A 17,941-nucleotide genomic window follows, 5' to 3' on the forward strand; every position below is an offset into this window, starting at 1 on the left:
GACTTGAGTCCTTGGTTTTAAATTAGAATCACTCACCTTGTGTCTGGACTTAACTGAGGTTCAGGTTCTTTATGCCTCCACGCAGAAGGAATTCAGCGAGAGACAAGGTGATAGGCAAGAAATGGATTTATTAGGATAGGACGCTTGTGAGTGATGCAAGTGGGCAGGTAAGGAAGCTCTGCCCCGAGAATCCGGTGGGCTCTGGTTTTATCATCCAAGGGGAGTGGGGGTCGGAAAAGACCGCCTCTTCCTTTCTGGGAATACTGGAAATAGAGGTTCCTCCTAGGTATCCAGTAAGGTGTGTATTCAAAGCAGCAGAAGGGCTGTCCTCAAACTCCTGCCCTCAGTCGGGGTATCTGAATGCAGGCCTCTTCCCATCCCCCATCCAACCAACCTGAGGCAATTCTCACACTTCCACTAGTCAGGCAAGCCTTGTGCTGATGGCTTTCTTGAGCAGTTATTAACTTACAGTGATCTCCCAATGTCCACTAAGTTTCCCTCTTTAACTATGGCCCTTTATCAGGATTTCTATGACTACTGTGCCTACTTCATCCCTATCAAATGTACATTGCGGGGATTACAGAACCCAAATCAGAAGACTACAATGTACGACAGGACTAGTTGACAGAGACGGCAGAGGGATGCCAAGCAGGGCACCCTGGGAGTGGAGAAGGCTACACAGGCAGTGTGATAAGAGTGGTCCAGGGAGCCTGAGCTGTCCACAAGAGCACCATGGGACCAGCCCCTGCTTCACCCTGCCCCCTGACTCCTTTGCCCTGTAAGGCTCTTAGGTCCCTGCTGGATAGAAGCTCAGACAGCTCTGCACCTCCCACTTTCCCCTGCTCAGCAGGGCCTCTGAGTCCAAGGCAGTTCATCCTGAAGTGGAAATCCAGGGCCGCCATGCTGTTACCCACCTACAAACTAAGAGGGTCTCTGCTCCCAATCTGTGTAGGGAGTCCTGTCACTGTCAAGGAACTATCGTGCCCTCCTCACTGCTTTGCTGCTCCCGGTCTTGTCACCAGGCCCCCATGCCTTCATCACCCATGGCTTTCCCCATCCAGCAATCCATCCTCCTACCTCTGCACGTGCCCTACCGATGGCAGGTTAGGGGGAGGCTGTCTCATTGCCTAGATCTGTGGCTGTAGACACAACACCTTCTCTTTTTGGATCCTGGGATCCTAACATTCCTTCTCCTTAGTCTCCTTGGAGTTTTTTATAACCTTGAAAGCTGTACTCTGACTCTGGCCTTTGGGTGTTACCTATGGTGGGCAGTGTTGCTGGCAACAGCAAAGGCCTTGACACAGTGCAGACCTCAGAGAACAACTTGGATAAAACCCCAGAGGCTTGGAACTGTGGGAAAAGTGGGTTAGCCCAGCTTTCACAAGGAGCGTTTGGTCCTACTTTAGTTTCTGTTCCAATGTGAGAACAAACTTGCTCCTTAAAACCCTTCAGATCACATGGGTTGTGTTGATTGGCATTCCTGTCGAAGCTAAAGCCTTAAGCTAATTTGGGAATGGACAGGACTCTGCTAATTCCTTATACAAATATGGGATCTGTTCCTTGCCCTTCCAGGTCAGGGTTTGGGTGGGACACCCAGAGCCTTCGTTTGCCTCTGAATTCTCTGGTGTAGAATTATTTTTTCTCTCAATTAAGGTCCTAGGAGAGAGAACAAATAACGAAGACCATGTCCAGAGCACGGAGTTGGGGGAGGGGTGTCTTGAGGCCCATCCAGCCCTTTTGTCTTTGTTCAGACTGCGCAATGGAACCATAGCTGCCCACTCAAGACTCTTTTGCATAATTTCCCCTAGAAATCTAACTCCTAGCTTTGGGTTTTTGTTGCTGTTGTTTCTTTTTATGGCTGCACCTATGGCATATGGAAGTTCTCGGGCTAGGGGTTGAATCGGAGCTGCTGCTGAGCCCCTTCGTCACAGCCACAGCCACACTGGATCTGAGCCACATCTTCAACCTACACCTCAGCTTGTGGCAACACTGGATCCTTAACCCACTGAGCGAGGCCAGGGATCGAACCTGCATCCTCGCAGAGAATGCATCAGATTCTTAACCTACTGAGCCACAACAGGAATTCCTAACTTCTAGAAAAACAATTGGTTTGCAAAGCATTTCAGACTCATTAAACAGAAGATCAGAATCTGAAATGACTCTTGTTCACTAAGGAATCTTTCAAGACAGACCGTGGTACCAAGAGAGATGAAAGCCTGCTCGTGAGCCCTTGGTGAGGAATAGGAGTCCAGGCCCCTGTGATTGTGTGTGTGAAGCCACGTCAGGCTCCACCATGATTGGCAACTGTCACTCACGTTCTTCAATTCCTGCAGCTCCTGCCTCTAATGCTCTGTTAGAGTTGAGGTTGGCCCCAGGCACCACACTGAGAGACCAACAAACAGGAACCCCCAGAGCATCTCCATAATGACCAGGTGGGGCACACTTCCTGTTGTAGCCCATAGGTCCAGCCCCTTGTTTGGACTTTTACATGAGAAATAAACTTCCATTTCGTTCAAGCTGCTGTTGCTTTATCTCTGTGGGTAAACCCAAAGTTCTAGTATTGTAAATTTTCAAGTTGCTGGGAGAATAGATATTAAAAGTCCTTATCACAAGAAAAAAAAAATTAGTAACCATATAGATGATAGATGTTCACTATACTTATTGTGGTAACCATCACACAGAATACATATGTATAAAAACATATTGTACACCTTAAACTTACAATATTAAATGTCAATTATAGCTCAGTGAAACTGGAGGAGGGGGAAAGTTCTGGCACGCCTAGAAAGAGGCAGAAGAACTTAGCGCAAAGTGCTAGCAGTTCAGCAGGTCTCCTAGGAGCCAGAAGGGAAGGCCCCAGGTGGCTTTCTCTTCACATCTCTTTGGGGGTTTTTTGGGGTTTTTTGTTTGTTTGTTTGCTATTTATTGGGCCGCTCCCGAGGCATATGGAGGTTCCCAGGCTAGGGGTCAAATCGGAGCTGTAGCCAATGGCCTACGCCAGAGCCACAACAATGCTGGATCCAAGCTGCGCCTGCAACCTACACCACAGCTCACAGCAACGCCAGATCCTTAACCCACTGAGCAAGGGCAGGGACCGAACCCCCAACCTCAAGGTTCCTAGTCGGATTCGTTAACCACTGCGCCACGACGGGAACTCCTCTTCACATCTCTTTGGTGTAGAGCACATCCCTGCTCTCCTAATCCTGTCGACTCCCTGGTCTTCCCACAATACAGCTGTCTCTGCTCCCCCCACAACTTCACCTTGGAAATATATTTAATTGGTGCTATCTGATCATCAATCTTATGTGACTTTGCAGGTCCACAACCAGCACCAACTAGTTACAGGCTCTTTGACTCTTGGGTCGAATTCTCAGAAAAGAGAAATGATCTCTTGCCAGCCAGTGGATTCACTACTTTTAAGTTAAGTGCTGGTTCAGTCAACCCTGGGGTGGTAGGAAAACCTGCCCACCTGGGGTCACCTGGGGGAGGGGTTTTTCTGGTAACTAATTGACTTGTCTCCTTGAAGAGAGAGAAGGGACAGGCAACTCTAGGGAAGACAGCATCACACAGATCTCACAGGCTCCTTGGCTTCTTTCTTTTCTATGGAGCCCAAATCTCATCCTGTGTGAACACCTCTTTTGAAGCAGCTGCTGTGGTCAGGTGAGCTGGGTGGGGTGAGCCAGGGGAGGGGAGATGACCAGGATAGGGAAATGCTGGTGATACCGGGCTGGGGGAAATGAAGCCTAATGCTCAAGATCAAAGTTAGAGAAATAAAGATCCACTGCCAAGTCCAAAGGTTGGGGCAGAGTGGAAAATCGGACACAGAGCCAGGTCAGGATGGTCAGGAGCCAGCAGAACTGGAAAAATGGAAACAGGCCAGGGAACAAGACCAGGCCGGTTGTGATGGCTGCTGAGAACGAGCTGGCAGCAAGGCTAGCTTCACTGGCTCCCAACCTAGGCTCACACATAGAAGAGTCACGATGAAGACAGGGCCTGTTGGGTTTAGGTCATATTAACCCAAAGAAAAGAGGAGATAACCCAGGTCCGAACTCCGCTTATGTGGTACACAAGATTGTGTGCATTTGCGCATTTTCTGAAATTGTTAAAGGGAACAGCGCCCCCAAAAGGATTACTTTAAGGTTTGAATCTGATCATCCAGCGAGGACCGTCACTGCAGGATCTACTCAGACTCTGTACAGACCCGGTACAGAGGGTGGTCGGCCACCCTCCAAAGGGACAAAAGATCATCCCCCCCGCCCCCACGCCATGCGCGCCCCAAGGGCTCGCAGCAGCGCTGATGCCATCTGATTCCTTCGGAGAGCGCCAAGCCCCCGGCCTGAAAAAGCATGAGTTTTGTAAACAATGGATGATAGACAGACCGGCTTAGGAACAGATTAAAATGGAGGGGGAGGGCGCGAGGAGAGTGTGATTTGTGCACCCTCTGAGGAACTTCAGGCGTAGCTCAACTGGGGACGCAGACTGGCTCAAAGAGTAACATGAGATTTACCCGCGACTTCAAAATCCATCTGTTTCAGATGCGATAAATTCATTTGAGTAATTTTAAAAAATCCATCTGTTTCATCTTACTGGGAAAACAAACGTATCCTTGTTCCTCTATTTTGGGGGTACTGGAGGAGTTCTGGAAAGGGGTACAGCGCTCAGACCTGCACTGCTGCCTTTGTCCAACCTCCCCCAGAGCCGCCGAACAGCGCCCCCATGTGCCAGGATTTGGACCGAGAAAGACAGTTCTCCGCTCCTCTGCCACGCCCATCCCCCCGCCCTCACCCCGCCCCTCCAAAGGACTTCGGCGCGCCGGCGTGACGTGACGCGCGTGTTGACGTCGGCGCACGCAGAGCCCGGAAGAGGCGCGGGCCGGGAAGGGAGCTTAACATCGCTGCTCCAGCGCCTCCGTTCCCATGGCGCTGTGGCGCGGCTCAGTGTATGCCGGCTTCTTCGCGCTGGCGGTGGGCTGTGTCTTTCTGCTGGAGCCGCAACTGCCAGGGTCGGCGCTGCGCTCGCTGTGGAACTCGTTGCAGCTGGGGCCTGTACCCTCGCCCCTGGGACCTGGCTCCCCTGAGGGCCGGTTGGCAGCCGCCTGGGACGCGCTCATCGTGCGGCCGGCCCGGAGCTGGCGCCGTGTGGCCGTGGGGTGAGTGCCTGCGAGGTCTGCCTCTGTGGGCCTCTCCAGGAGGCGCGGGCGCTCCTGGCCTCCGAGGGCCTCCTTGGCAGACGTCAGGCGGCTTGGGAGCTGGAAAGTAGAGCCGGCGCAGAAACAGGTTCCCAGAGGTCAGCTGGAGGCCCCTCGGCGCTAGTGTCCACGCTGCCTCCTTGGCGAGAAGCGTTGGACTTTTGGGACTAGCCCCATTCGTCACCGCTGCAGGGACTCAACAGACTGCTTTTTCCTCTAGGCTGGCTCTGCGCCCTTCTTGTCTCTGTAGGACCAGCCTAATCGACTCTTGCAAATCCCGCTCAGCCTGACTGCTTAAAGTTCGAGCCTCTTTTATTCCAATACCTGCTCCTCTGGCGACCGCTCTTTTGCAGTCAGAGATGCTTCATTTTACTACTCTGGCAGCGTTCTTCCCCTTGCTGCTGAACTACTTAAAGGAGTGGTCGCTGCCTTTAGCTGTCTTGCTTCCCCCTCCGTAATGGCGTAGTCCTTTGATGCCGGAGTCTGGAGAACACTATTCTGCTGAAACTTCTCTCTCAAAGCTTACGGCTGACTTGTTGCTTCTCATATTCAGCTGCCTTTTTTAGTCTTCAGTGTGGACTCTCTGCAGCCTTCCACGCGTTAAGCACGCCCTTCTTGAAACTCTTTTCCCCTGACTTCAGTGACATTGCATATTTAGGGTTCTTCCAAATCACAGTGCCTCCTTTCTTTGTATTCCCCTCCTGCATGTAAGTAATTTTTCCCTTTACACTAATTTCTTGTCTCAGTCTGAGTTGACTATCTTGCCATCACCTCAAAAGCACCAATCAAAGAGCAAGCCTTCTACCCAGACTCTACTAGTTCCTATGAGTATTGGGGCCAGGAAGGATAGTGCAGGCTATCCTGAAAATTAAATGAAATAATTCATGTTATCTAGCATGTGTCTGCTTTAAAGAGCAGACACCAAATGTTAGCTAGTATTTTTTTTTATATCAGCACATTTGCTATTTCATCAGATAATATCTTTTACCTCTTCTTTCAAGTTCAGGCTCTTTGATCTACAACCTTATCAGCTTAATTGCTCTTAATTGATCCTTAATTTCCTTAATTGAATGGCTTTGTGCGCATTCCTTCGACAAATAATCGTCAGCTACATGGTGTGTGTCAGGTTTGTGCTAGGTTCTCAGGATACAGGGATGGATGAAGGGAGGTCCCAGCCTCATTTGTTGGAAACAAATATATTCATTCTTAGTCTACTCAGGCTACCACAACAGGACACCCCAGACTGCATGGTTTAAACAACAGGCATTTATTTTCTCACAGTTCTAGAAGCAGGTAGTCAAGAGCAGGTTCTCTCTTCCAGACTTGCAGATGGCTGTCTTCTCACCACGTGCTTGCCTTTCCTCTGTTGGTGAGCACTTCTGATGCCTCTTCCTCTTCTTAAATGGACGCTAGTCATATTGGATAATGGCCTCATTTAACCTTAATTACCTCCATAAATAGTCCCTATCTGCAAACACTGTCGCATTTGTGGGTCGGGCTTCAATGGGGATGGGCACAGTGCTGTCCATAACAATTAAAAAAAAGTGCTTTGCTGAACTAGTGGTAGAAGCCAGGTAGCCTGTGTCCCAAAGAAGAATGACTAATTCTTCCCAAGATGAGTTTTCAGGAAAAGCTCCATCTGAGAAGGTGACATTCCATTTGCTATTGCTGTGTCACAAATCGCCCCAAAACCTAGTAACCTAAAACAACGGTCATTTTATTTTCATGATTCGGAGGTTCAGTTGGGCTCAGCTGAGCAGTTCTCACTTGGGGTTTTGTGCATTCTCAAGCAGATGATGGCCGGGACTGGAATCATCTTAAGGGTTGATTGTGGTTGTCAGTTTCAACCTCAGCTGTGGTTTCACCTGAACACCTACACCTGGTTTCTCTATGTAGCTGTTTAGCTTTCCTACAGATCGATGACAGGGTTTGGAAAAAGAATGCCCCCAGGAAGACCAAGCAGAAACATTAATACCTTTTATGAGCTAAACTTAAACACACATGGTGTCTCTTCTACCACAATCTCAGGTACAAATGATTTTAAGGGGAAGGGATGTAGAACCTGATTGGGAGGAATGGCAGCATCACATTATACAAAGAACATGTGGGATGGGACATCTTGTGGCCATCTTGGAAAGTACATTCTGCCACAGTGACTTGCGTGGGACAGGCCCTGGAGTAGAAATAGAATTTCCCCACAAAACTATGGGGAAATAAGCCCACCTGGGCGGAGAGAACCAGATGTGAAAAAGTATATGGCTTGTTTGGGAATAGCAGGTTGGCCACATGACAGATGGAAAGAACTGGTGCTGAAAGGAGCCTTTTGTGTCAGAGTAGGTGATGGGAAAGCCGTAAAGGTTTATAAGCAGGTAGATAATGTTAAGTTCTTCGCAGAGAGTAACTGGCGGAATGTGAAATTTGAGCACTGGTTTTAACCTGTTTGACTGCTTCTCATTATTTTTGTGGGTAACAGACATGTGTTGTTACCAACATCTCATTACCCAAAAGGAAATGTGCAAGGAATAGGTGGGTGCGGTACTTCTACCAGAATATCATTTGGGGGTGGGGGGTAGGGTGGAGACGGGCGTGGTATAGTTTGACCTTTCAGGAAAATTCGTATAGTCACCCTGTCTTTCACACACTCCCTCAAAACACATAATTGAATGTGATTCACAAAGAGGAAAGTCTTGACTAAAGAGGCCATAGAGGATATATGTATAACTGCTTTGCTTTGCTGTAAACCTGAAACTAATGCAGTGTTGTAATCAACTATACGCCAATGCATTTTTTTTTTTTTTTAAAGAGGCTGTAGATATTTTTCTTTTTTGGCAATGGTGCTAAACAGGTGAGATTTGATAACAGGTTGGATGTAGTAAATAGAGGCATTTAAAAATGACAGGTTGGAGTTCCTTTTGTGGCACAGCAGGTTAAGGACCCAGTGTTGTCTCTCTGAGGATGCCGGTTTGATCTCTAGCCTCTCTCAGTGGGTTAAAGATCCAACACTGCCACAAGCTGCAGCTTGGTCACAGATGTGGCTCAGATCCAGTGTGGCTGTAGCGTAGGCCAGTGGCTACAGCTCCAATTCAGCCCGTGGCCTGAGAACTTCCATATGCTGCAGGTGCAGCCATTAAAACAAATAATAAAGTGGTTTGTAACAACCTTATGTAGGCAGGTACAGATATTGTCATCCAGTTTTCACAGACAGTAAACTGGAGCTTCAAAATATTGATTTACCCAAGATAACACAGCTGTCAAGTGTCAGAGGTGCAGCTTGAACCTATTGCTGGCTCCATGTTCCTGTCACGCTGTTGCCATGAAGAAAGATTAAGAAAAAGGAACACGTTTGTGGTGGAAGGTAATCAGTTTGGTTTCAGAGGAGGGGAAATGTCCATTCCTGTGGGATTTTAGTGGAAGCTGAGCCATCAGCTGCTGATACCAAGAGGCTGGTGTTAAGAAGCACATTGAGCAGGGTTGGCAGCCCTTGGATTGAAGCCAGAGACTGGACAGCATCCCTTAGGAGGTGAACAATAAGGAAAGGTAAATGGCAAAGGTGGAATTTGGGAGGTAAGGGGCTGGTGGGAAAGGACCAGAGAAATAAAGGGTAGGAGAGGTTTCAGGAGGATGGTCAGTGGCCAGCCCACTGCCACATCTTTCTAAAACGTGTACTGCCTCCCCTGCCTCAGAATCAGACTCTGGTCCTAAGGCTTACTGGGTGAATGATGAACCCCTCATCCTAGTGTTCGTTCCCCCATACCTGGCTTCACTCTGATCTTTGATACCTGCCTTGTTCTTCTCCCCTGTTCAGCGTCTCTTCTAACTGGATCAGCATTCCTGTTGGGTCCAGACACAATGTTAATCCCTTCGTCCACATCTTTGCTTGTGTGCACTCCCTGTGTGGCTTTCAGTATCAGATAAATCTGATATTTTTGAAATTAGGCTCCTCCAGTCATGACCTTTGGAATGTTAGTTAACCCCTCGCCTCACTTTTCTCAGCAGAAAGCGGTGATGACTGCTTCCCTACCTTAAACGTTTTGCAGAGTGCTGTGGTCTCTCTGAAAATGCCTGCCTTCTTTCTCTGTTCAGAGCACTGTCCAGGGTACCACCTAAGACTGCTGCTCCAGCCCTCTTGGATTTTTCTCTATGGTTCTGTATCTTAGAGTGATTGTGATTAGCTCTCACCATGCCTCAGGTACAGTATGAAACCTAGAAAGAACTTTAGGAAATGTTTTACAGATGATGAAACAGAAGAGAGGTGATAACAACCACCATCCTTGCCTTTGTGGAATTTATGATCTAGAAGGGGAGACTGTCCCCTGTCCCCAACCCACCTCTGACAAGTCTTCAATAATCTGCCTTGTAGCCCCAGCTCCCAGAGCCCTCTCTGCTAGCATAGCCACTTGTTTGGGCATTCAGCATTTGTTGCCTTGCTTTATTTTCCAGTTGTTTCATCTGTGTCTGTGATTTCTCAAAACTCACATTGTAATGTTGTATCCACTTCTTACTGAACTGCGAAAATTCTGCCTAAGTGTCAAATGAGCATAATTTTGTCTTCTGGTTCATTTATGTCCTCCTTCCCTTTATTTTCCCTGATAATAAAACACCTTAGGTAGTGTGTTTGTTTACATTTAAATATGCTGTTGAATTGAGGTAAGTGCAGAGAAAGATTCTTGTTCTGGTTGAAGTATTATAAAATATAACCAAAAAGCACACGTAAAAGAACTTTGGTATCTGGCACATGGTAGATGTTCAGTGATCTTTTTTATTATAAAACGCTATCAAATAAAATTTTTTTCCTTTAATATTCATGACATGATTAGGTTAGGGATGCAAAATGTTCCTATGGTAGTTACATTGTTTTAACTCAAAATTAGTTCTGTTGGGATTTGTGGTGTGTTGCAAAATATGCTGCAAAATATTGTTCCTTTCAGCAATGTCTTGTAAGTTTTGCAAGTTCAACTTCCTCCAGTCTCATCTTTAAAGAACCAGACTCTTTTTAAGATCTCAGCACAACTAGATACAGAGGTGATGTGTTTATTGAAGTCATTTTTGAAGCCATTATTTCCAAACGTAGGTGTATCCCTCAGTATCTAAGTATCTGTTGTCCACACTCAGGACCCAAATCCGTTTGGATACATTTTCTAGTTAGCGCTGCTTGGTGGGAATAGTGTCCCTCAATATTGAGAGTCCAAACTCTCACTGTATGAACCTCAGGAGCCTGCTGGAGTCTGAGAGCCAGAGATCCCCAGATTCCTGTTAGGATTCTACCCTTCAGACATCCAGTGTTGCATCCAGAAGAAAAAAGGGCAGTCTGCGCGAGGTTGAATTGAGACCTGTTTACAAGATATGTTTGCTTCCTTATCATGTAAGACTGTGAAAGGAATGTGTTTGAAACATTGTTGAGCACCCGCTACCTGCACGTCTATGGGTTTTGTATGCTGAAAGTCATACTCCCTCTTAGATTATGCTTTTCCAGTTGACTAGAGTAATTATACATGGGGTTTTTTTGGGTTTTTTTTTTTTTGGTTTGTTTTATAGAGCTTCACCTGCAGCATATGGAAGTTCCCAGGCCAAAAACAATAGGAGCCACAGCTGCCAGCCTACACCACAGCCACAGCAATGTGGGACCCGTAACCCACTGAGTGAGGCCAGAGATCGAACCTGCACCCTCAGAGAGAAAACATCAGGTCCTTAACCTGCTGAGCCACGGTGGAAACTCCTGTGTGTTCGATTTTTAAAAGAATACAGAGTTCCCGTCGTGGCTCAGCAGAAATAAATCCGACTAGGAACCATGAGGTTGCAGGTTCGATCCCTGGCCTCACTCAGTGGGTTAAAGAATCCGGCGTTGCTGTGAATTGTGGTGTAGGTTGCAGATGAGGCTCAGATCCTTGATTGCTGTGGCTGTGGTGTAGGCCAGCAGCTGAGGCTCTGATTTGACCCCTAGCCTGGGAACCTCCACAGGTGCAGCCCTAAAAAGAGAAAAAAAAAAAAAGAATAAGGACATTGCAGTATTTAAATGTTGCGTGGTAGGCAAAAACCTATTCAAAACCTTGGGAATTAATAAAAGAATCCTTATGGTGAGAATGCAGTCAGTTTGGGTTACAAGGAGGAATGTCTCTTCCTTACCCTTGTATACCTTCCTTGAATGATGTACGTAACATCTAGCCCACATGAGAACCTTTTAAACACTGTTATTTGTTAAGCTAAAAGTAATGCATACTTGTGAAAGTTAGAAATACATCTAATGAAAATAAAATTCCTCTCCCTTACCCCAGTCTCAGTCCTCATTTTGGAGTTCACCACCATTAATGATTTGGTGATCAAGAGATTTTTTTAAGGAGTTCTGTTGTGGCGCAGCAGAAACAAATCCGACTAGGAACGATGAGGTTCTGGGTTCGATCCCTGGTCTTGCTCAGTGAGTTAAGGATCCAGCATTGCCGTGAGCTGTGGTGTAGGTTGCCGATGGATCTTAGATCTGGTATTGCTGTGGCTGTGGTGTAGGCCGGCAGCTCCAGCTCCAGTTAGACCCCTAGCCTGGGAACCTCCATATGCCATGGGTGCAGCCCTAAAAAAGGACAAAAGACAAAAGACAAAAAAAAAAAAGATTTTTTTTAAGGAGACTAGAAGGGAAGCATCATAGCTATAATATTATATTCTTAAATCCAATCCATTGTGCCTTCTCTATTGATGAATCTACTTTCTGGTTTCACAGCTGCTCGGAATTAACCTGGAAGCCCAGCCACCCTGTCACCAGAAGCTGTTTCAGTTGGTCATCCAGCCCCACTGGCAAGGATGACATCCCCAATAGGCAGAGGCAGGAATAAAGGTGCCCATGGGGAGGCAGGAAGACCTCATCTAGCTACCCAAAGTATTCAGAACTTCTCCCCTAAGGGATGGCTTTTAGCAAAGAAACACTGAAAATGTAAGCCAGAACTTGTCCATGTGCATGTGGGAAAGGCCATGCCAGACAGCCTTAGTGTGTAGCACCCACCAGCCTCTTACCAGCCTTTGCAGTTCATGGATCCATCCAGTGAATACCTGCCAAGTGATGAGTTGTTACAAGGCTGCAGGTGCATCCAAGTCTTTAAGGGCTTACTCAGCTCTAAGAGTTTCAGCTGGGAGTTTTTAGACATTTAAGGGTTAGTGTAATTTACCACTATTGTTATGTGTCTTCGGAGGGAAGATGGCCCTTGGCCAAAATTTTATTTTGCTATCTCTAGAGCAAGCAGTGTTCCTAATAAGCACGTGTTAACTTGTTTTGTTTTCACAGCAGCTCTATGAGTTAAATACTCCTGTTAATACCATTTTATAGATGAGGAAACTGAGACAAAGTGAAAGAAAAGTGACTTGCCCAAGAAACACAGCCAGAATAAATCCTGACAGTTTGGCACTGCCAGTGTTTTCTCAGAAGTGCTATGTTTGTGTTACCAGGATGGCTTCATTCTGAAATGCTAATAAGCACCTCTCTTCTTTCTTTGTCACTAGCATAAAAATTTGCCAAACTGTTGCACAGTCTTGTATTCTGATCCTTAGACATACACCCAGATAAAGTAATCCTCCTGCCATATGCTATTTACTTTCCAGTTCAGGTTTCAGATCCATTTCATCTGTTTTTCTCTTTGAACACAGGAGGCCTCTGAAACCTTTCCCTGTTGTTGTTAAATGCCAAGTAGCTGCCCCAGTGCTCCTGTTTCTTTCACACTGTCTCTTCCTTCCTTCCAGAGTCAATGCGTGTGTGGATGTAGTGCTGTCAGGAGTGAAGCTCTTGCAGGCACTTGGCTTGAATCCGGGGACTGGGAAAGATCACACCGAGCTGCATTCAAGGAATGATCTGGAAGAAGCTTTCATTCACTTCATGGGGAAGGGAGCAGCTGCTGAACGCTTCTTCAGTGATAAGGAGAGTTTCCATGACATCGCCCAGATTGCATCCGAGTTCCCGGGAGCCCAGGTCTGTTCACTAGTGGTAAATTACGATAGGGTGGGGAAAGACACCTTGTTTGTATGGTGTCAACATAAAAAACATGCACAACCTAAAAGACGAGATAACCTAAAAGTTGAGAGATCGGTTTTATTTGGGGCAAAATGAGAACTACAGCCCAGGAGGCAGCATTTTAGATAGCTCTGAAATACCGCTCCAGAGCAGTAGGAGGAAAATGTCAATATATGTGGGATAAAGGTGAAAGGGGAGACACATGCAACCAAGCACACATTTTTACAGAAGTTTGCTGCTAGTCTCAAGAAGGTTACTACTAGTCACAATGAGTATTTTAGTGCATGAAAGAGTTTAGTGCTTTTCTAGATATGAGGAGATGCAAGAATTGGGCTCATCAAGTCTTCTGAAAATATCTGTCTGAAGACCTGTTCTGCCAGTTTTCCCAGAGCACAGAGTGCCTGCCTCCTGATCTCCACCCTGAGCTCCTTGAAGGGGCTGTTGAGGGTCAGCAGCTGCAGTGGCTCATCATTCAATCCATGTAGAGGCAGATGACAAGTTCCGATCTCCAGTTCACAGGGCTCCCCCATGGCCATAAATTCGACCATAGTTTTGGGAAGCATTTTAAAACCATTTCATCCCACAGTGTTAGGAATGCTCATTCCCACGTCTGGCAAAGATTTCATTGATAGGCCTCTCAATGTGCTATTACTGGACTGGCCGTATTAACTGGACCACTTGTTTTTATTAGTCTGTTATGGTCCAGGAAAATACTCCCTCTTGTTGCATCTTCCCATATCTAAAGTTACGCTGTTACAATCATTGATCTGGTAAAGAACTGTATATTGATGAACTGCTTCAAGTCGCCTAGTCATCATTATTTTTGTTGTAGGCTCAGTCATAGATTTGATAGTATACGAAACAATAATATCCTAAAACAGGCAAAATACAAACAATATAGCTAATACCATTAATAGAGTTATAAGTAAATATTTAAGCCAAGAGCGTCCTATGCCAAACCAGTTTTTAAAGATGTTGTCAAGACTAGGGAGTGGGTCACTTAAAGCAGCCTAGAGACCTCAGAGTTCACTTGGCTAATAACCTGGATACTGTCATTTAAAATCTGTTGAGTGAATTTTGTTAAGGCTTTGCTGTGGCTGATTACACTCTCCAATCCTCCTGAAGGCAGAAAAATAGCTGCTAAATGGTCACACCAGTGGAATACAAATCTCTTGACCCACCGGGCTCATACCAATGGTAGATTGGCTGGGGTCATCTTTAAGTTGTTAACGTATATGGCCTTGAGTCCAAGGGAAGCCAAAGCCATAAATTAGTACCACAAATCCTCTGAGTTCCATTACGGTGTGACCCAGTGAATCTCTGGTTATCTGACCCAGTCTGTTCCATACCAGCCACTGTCTCTAAGGGTAGTAATATATAGGCATTGTTCATAAGGCACCCGGTCTGATTTCCTGATGTTACTAGACTGGTCATCCCTAGTATGATTTAATTGTTCCCAATGCAGGGGAGCGTTTATAAACTTAAATGACCATAGCCTGGAGTTCCCGTCGTGGCGCAGTGGTTAACGAATCCGACTAGGAACCATGAGGTTGCGGGTTCGGTCCCTGCCCTTGCTCAGTGGGTTAACGATCCGGCGTTGCCATGAGCTGTGGTGTAGGTTGCAGACGCGGCTCGGATCCCGTGTTGCTGTGGCTCTGGTGTAGGCCGGTGGCTACAGCTCCGATTCGACCCCTAGCCTGGGAACCTCCATATGCCGTGGGAGCGGCCCCAAAGAAATAGCAAATAGACCAAAAAAAAAAAAAAATGACCATAGCCTGATATTAACCACATAAATCCATCCCACACTCGTGGGGGGTTCCTTTTCTAATAAACAGGTTACAGTTTCGACTGAGACTTAACTCATTGTTCAGACTGAGTTGGAACGACCCCAAAAGAAAATTCTTATTTATGGTCACGGTCAGAGCAGGTATTATTAATTGGTCAAGTGGGAAAAATCCCACCTAGTAATAAAATAATTTCCTGAGTCCTATCCAGTCAGACCCTTGAAAGGGAGAAATCTACCAAGGTATTTCTACTAAATACAGGTAGTTGACGACAAACCCAACAGTTGGATTAGTTTTTTAAATTAGCATAGGATCATGCCTCTGATTCAAAAAAACGTTTGATTTGTATGCAAAAGTCGCAGAAGTGGGAGTTCCCATCGTGGCGCAGTGGTTAACAAATCCGACTAGGAACCATGAGGTTTCGGGTTTGGTCCCTGCCCTTGCTCAGTGGGTTAAGGATCTGGCGTTGCCTTGAGCTATAGTGTAGGTTGCAGACGCGGCTCAGATCCCACGTTGCTGTGGCTCTGGCGTAGGCCAGTGGCTACAGCTCCGATTCGATCCCTAGCCTGGGAACCTCCACATGCCGCAGGAGCGGCCCAAAGAAATAGCAAAAAGACAAAAAAAAAAAAGTCTCAGAAGTCATGAAAGCACTATAAGTCATCATAGAGTCAGGTCCTGCATCTTGAGCCAGCTGTCTGCTGATGTCATCATCTTCTCCATGTGAGCATTGTTTTAAGACGATTTTATAGTCCTCCCTGTAGACCCCCACCTCCCGGGGGGGGGACCTTTTCTGTGAATCCAAGAGTCGATTCCCTTTAGTTTTGCTGCTCATGAACTAGCTAATTGTACTGAGCAAGGGCCTATCCATCCAGCTTGGCAGTAGTCCTTTAAATGCTGTCTTTTCCAGTATGCATAGTCGCCTGGTTGCAGGTCCTGGTGCATCTGATCTTCATCCAAAAATAGATGACTGTGATAAGCTTTAGAAATAAGCTTAGAATGTCCTTTTAGAAGCTCAGTTAAACTTTGCAGCAGTATAACATAATAGCTGAGAACTATCTGGGAAGTGAATCTTAGTGAATACAGACCTCAGTTAACAGAATGAGATTAACAGATGTCCATTGAAACATCTCTTTCTCTCTACAATTACTCTCATTTTTATTGAATATAGCCAAACTAAGACTAATTTGTTTGCAAACAAAGTCTCATCTCAACAAACTTGACCTGATGATTTATATAAACACAATTGATCATATAGGCTTTCTTTAAAAAAAGGGTGGGGGGGTGCTTTGCTAGAACTTTTATAAGGAATCTCAGACTGAGTTTTAAAGGCCTCTCAGGGCTAGGAAAGTCATTCCAAGGGCTTGGCAGAGATTTTGCTTTACAGATTAAGGTGAATTCCTCCCTTTTCAAAATCTCCAAAATACCTTGAGATTCCTGTAATCCACATGCGAAGTGGCCTTCCTAATTTATCTACTGCTGGGAACCTGAGTTTCCAGTCTCTGGAGGGACCGGGTAGAAAGAAAAAAGAAATGTTTCCGTTCTGTTTACAAAAGTATAATTTACCAAATTGCTATGAGTCATAATTAGCTTTATACCTGGAAAACACAGATTAAAAAACCAATACTAGTTATGATAGAAACCAAAAAAATTATAATCATACTCATCCGTTCTCTCAGTCCAGTGTAACTAATCCATTTTGTTAACAGTTTATGAAGCTATCCGATTTCCTGTTAGAATTAATTTCTTACCCAGCTGGTCTGAAAGTCAGAAACTTGTATTTTTCAAAAAGTCCTTTTTAGGAGTTCCCATTGTGGCTCAGCAGGTTAAGAACTCAATATGGTGTCTCTGAGGATGGGGGTTCGATCCCTGGCCTCACTCAGTGGGTTAAGGATCTGGCGTTGCTGTGAGGTGTGATGATAGGTTGAAAATGCAGCTTGGATCGTGCATTGCTGTGGCTGTTTGTGGCATAGGCCAGCAGCTGCAGCTCTGATTCGACCCCTAGCGTAGGAACTTCCATATGTCACAGGTGCCACCTTAAAAATAAAGAAAAAAAGAATAAATGGGAAAAAAATCCTTTCTATAGCTCTTGATGGAGAAACAGTTTTTGCAAAGGCATCAGAGTAAAACCATTAACTGTCTGTAACGACAAAAGACTTAAGAAGGCATGTTTAAAATCAGATTACGGAGTTCCCATCGTGGTGCAGCAGAAACGAATCTGACTAGGAACCATGAGGTTGCAGGTTCGATCCCTGGCCTTGCTCAGTGGGTTAAGGACCCAGTGTTGCTGTGAGCTGTGGTGTAGGTTGCAGACGTGGCTCGGATCTGGCGTGGCTGTGGTGTAGGCTGGCAGCTACAGCTCAGATTAGACCCCTAGCCTGGGAACCTACATATGCTACAGGGGCGGCCCTAAAAAGATGAAAGACAAAAAAATAAAAAAATAAAATCAGATTACAATGCAGTTGACAAAGAAACCTTGTTACTGCTGTGACATACAGCATTTTAAGATGATAACTGCAATTATAATACCAGGACATATCCACATTTCAGAAACTATATAATCCCTAGAATGTCTATATTAATATCATTTATTCATCTGTATAATCTGAGGAGGCTTATCACTCATTTTGATAATGTTCTCCATGTATTTTAACATACCAAATAATCCTAGTTAATTTAACCTTGCTTTTTCCCTCTGAGATGCCTCAGGGGCATCCAGAGTTATCAAGTCAAAGAACTTTAATTAGAATTTGATAGAAAGTCCATCAAAAATATCAGAGTTTAAAAAATACTTGGTTATGTAGAATCATAGGTCACTGTGGGTGGTACTTTTCCCTTAATCAAAGTTACCAAAGAGATCTCAAAAGCAAATACAGATCACTTAAAGGCAAAGGACTTCACATAATCTGTTATCGGAAGTAGCGTTTCGAGAAAACCTTGTTTTCTTCTAAGAGAAAAAAGCCAAATTCAAGTTTTGCACCAGCT

At 45.6% G+C, this 17,941-nt stretch overlaps 1 protein-coding gene across 3 annotated transcripts in view; it reads left to right on the forward strand.

Annotated features, from left to right (window-relative positions):
• Nucleotides 1-4,844: 4,844 nt before the first annotated feature.
• Nucleotides 4,845-17,941, forward strand: part of ADPGK (ADP dependent glucokinase) — a 40,935-nt gene continuing 27,838 nt past the window's right edge. For 2 of the 3 annotated variants that reach the window (XM_047797298.1, XM_047797299.1), the window contains exons 1-2: nucleotides 4,845-5,149; nucleotides 12,908-13,133. In XM_047797298.1, coding sequence (XP_047653254.1) covers nucleotides 4,917-5,149; nucleotides 12,908-13,133 — 459 coding nt within the window. In that variant the 5' untranslated portion in view covers nucleotides 4,845-4,916. Of the gene's footprint in view, nucleotides 5,150-8,292; nucleotides 8,726-12,907; nucleotides 13,134-17,941 lie in introns of those variants that run through there. The other variant, XM_047797300.1, reaches the window with a different exon arrangement.

The sequence above is a fragment of the Phacochoerus africanus genome, chromosome 9 (genome assembly GCF_016906955.1).
Source record: "Phacochoerus africanus isolate WHEZ1 chromosome 9, ROS_Pafr_v1, whole genome shotgun sequence".
NCBI classification, from domain to species: domain Eukaryota; kingdom Metazoa; phylum Chordata; class Mammalia; order Artiodactyla; family Suidae; genus Phacochoerus; species Phacochoerus africanus.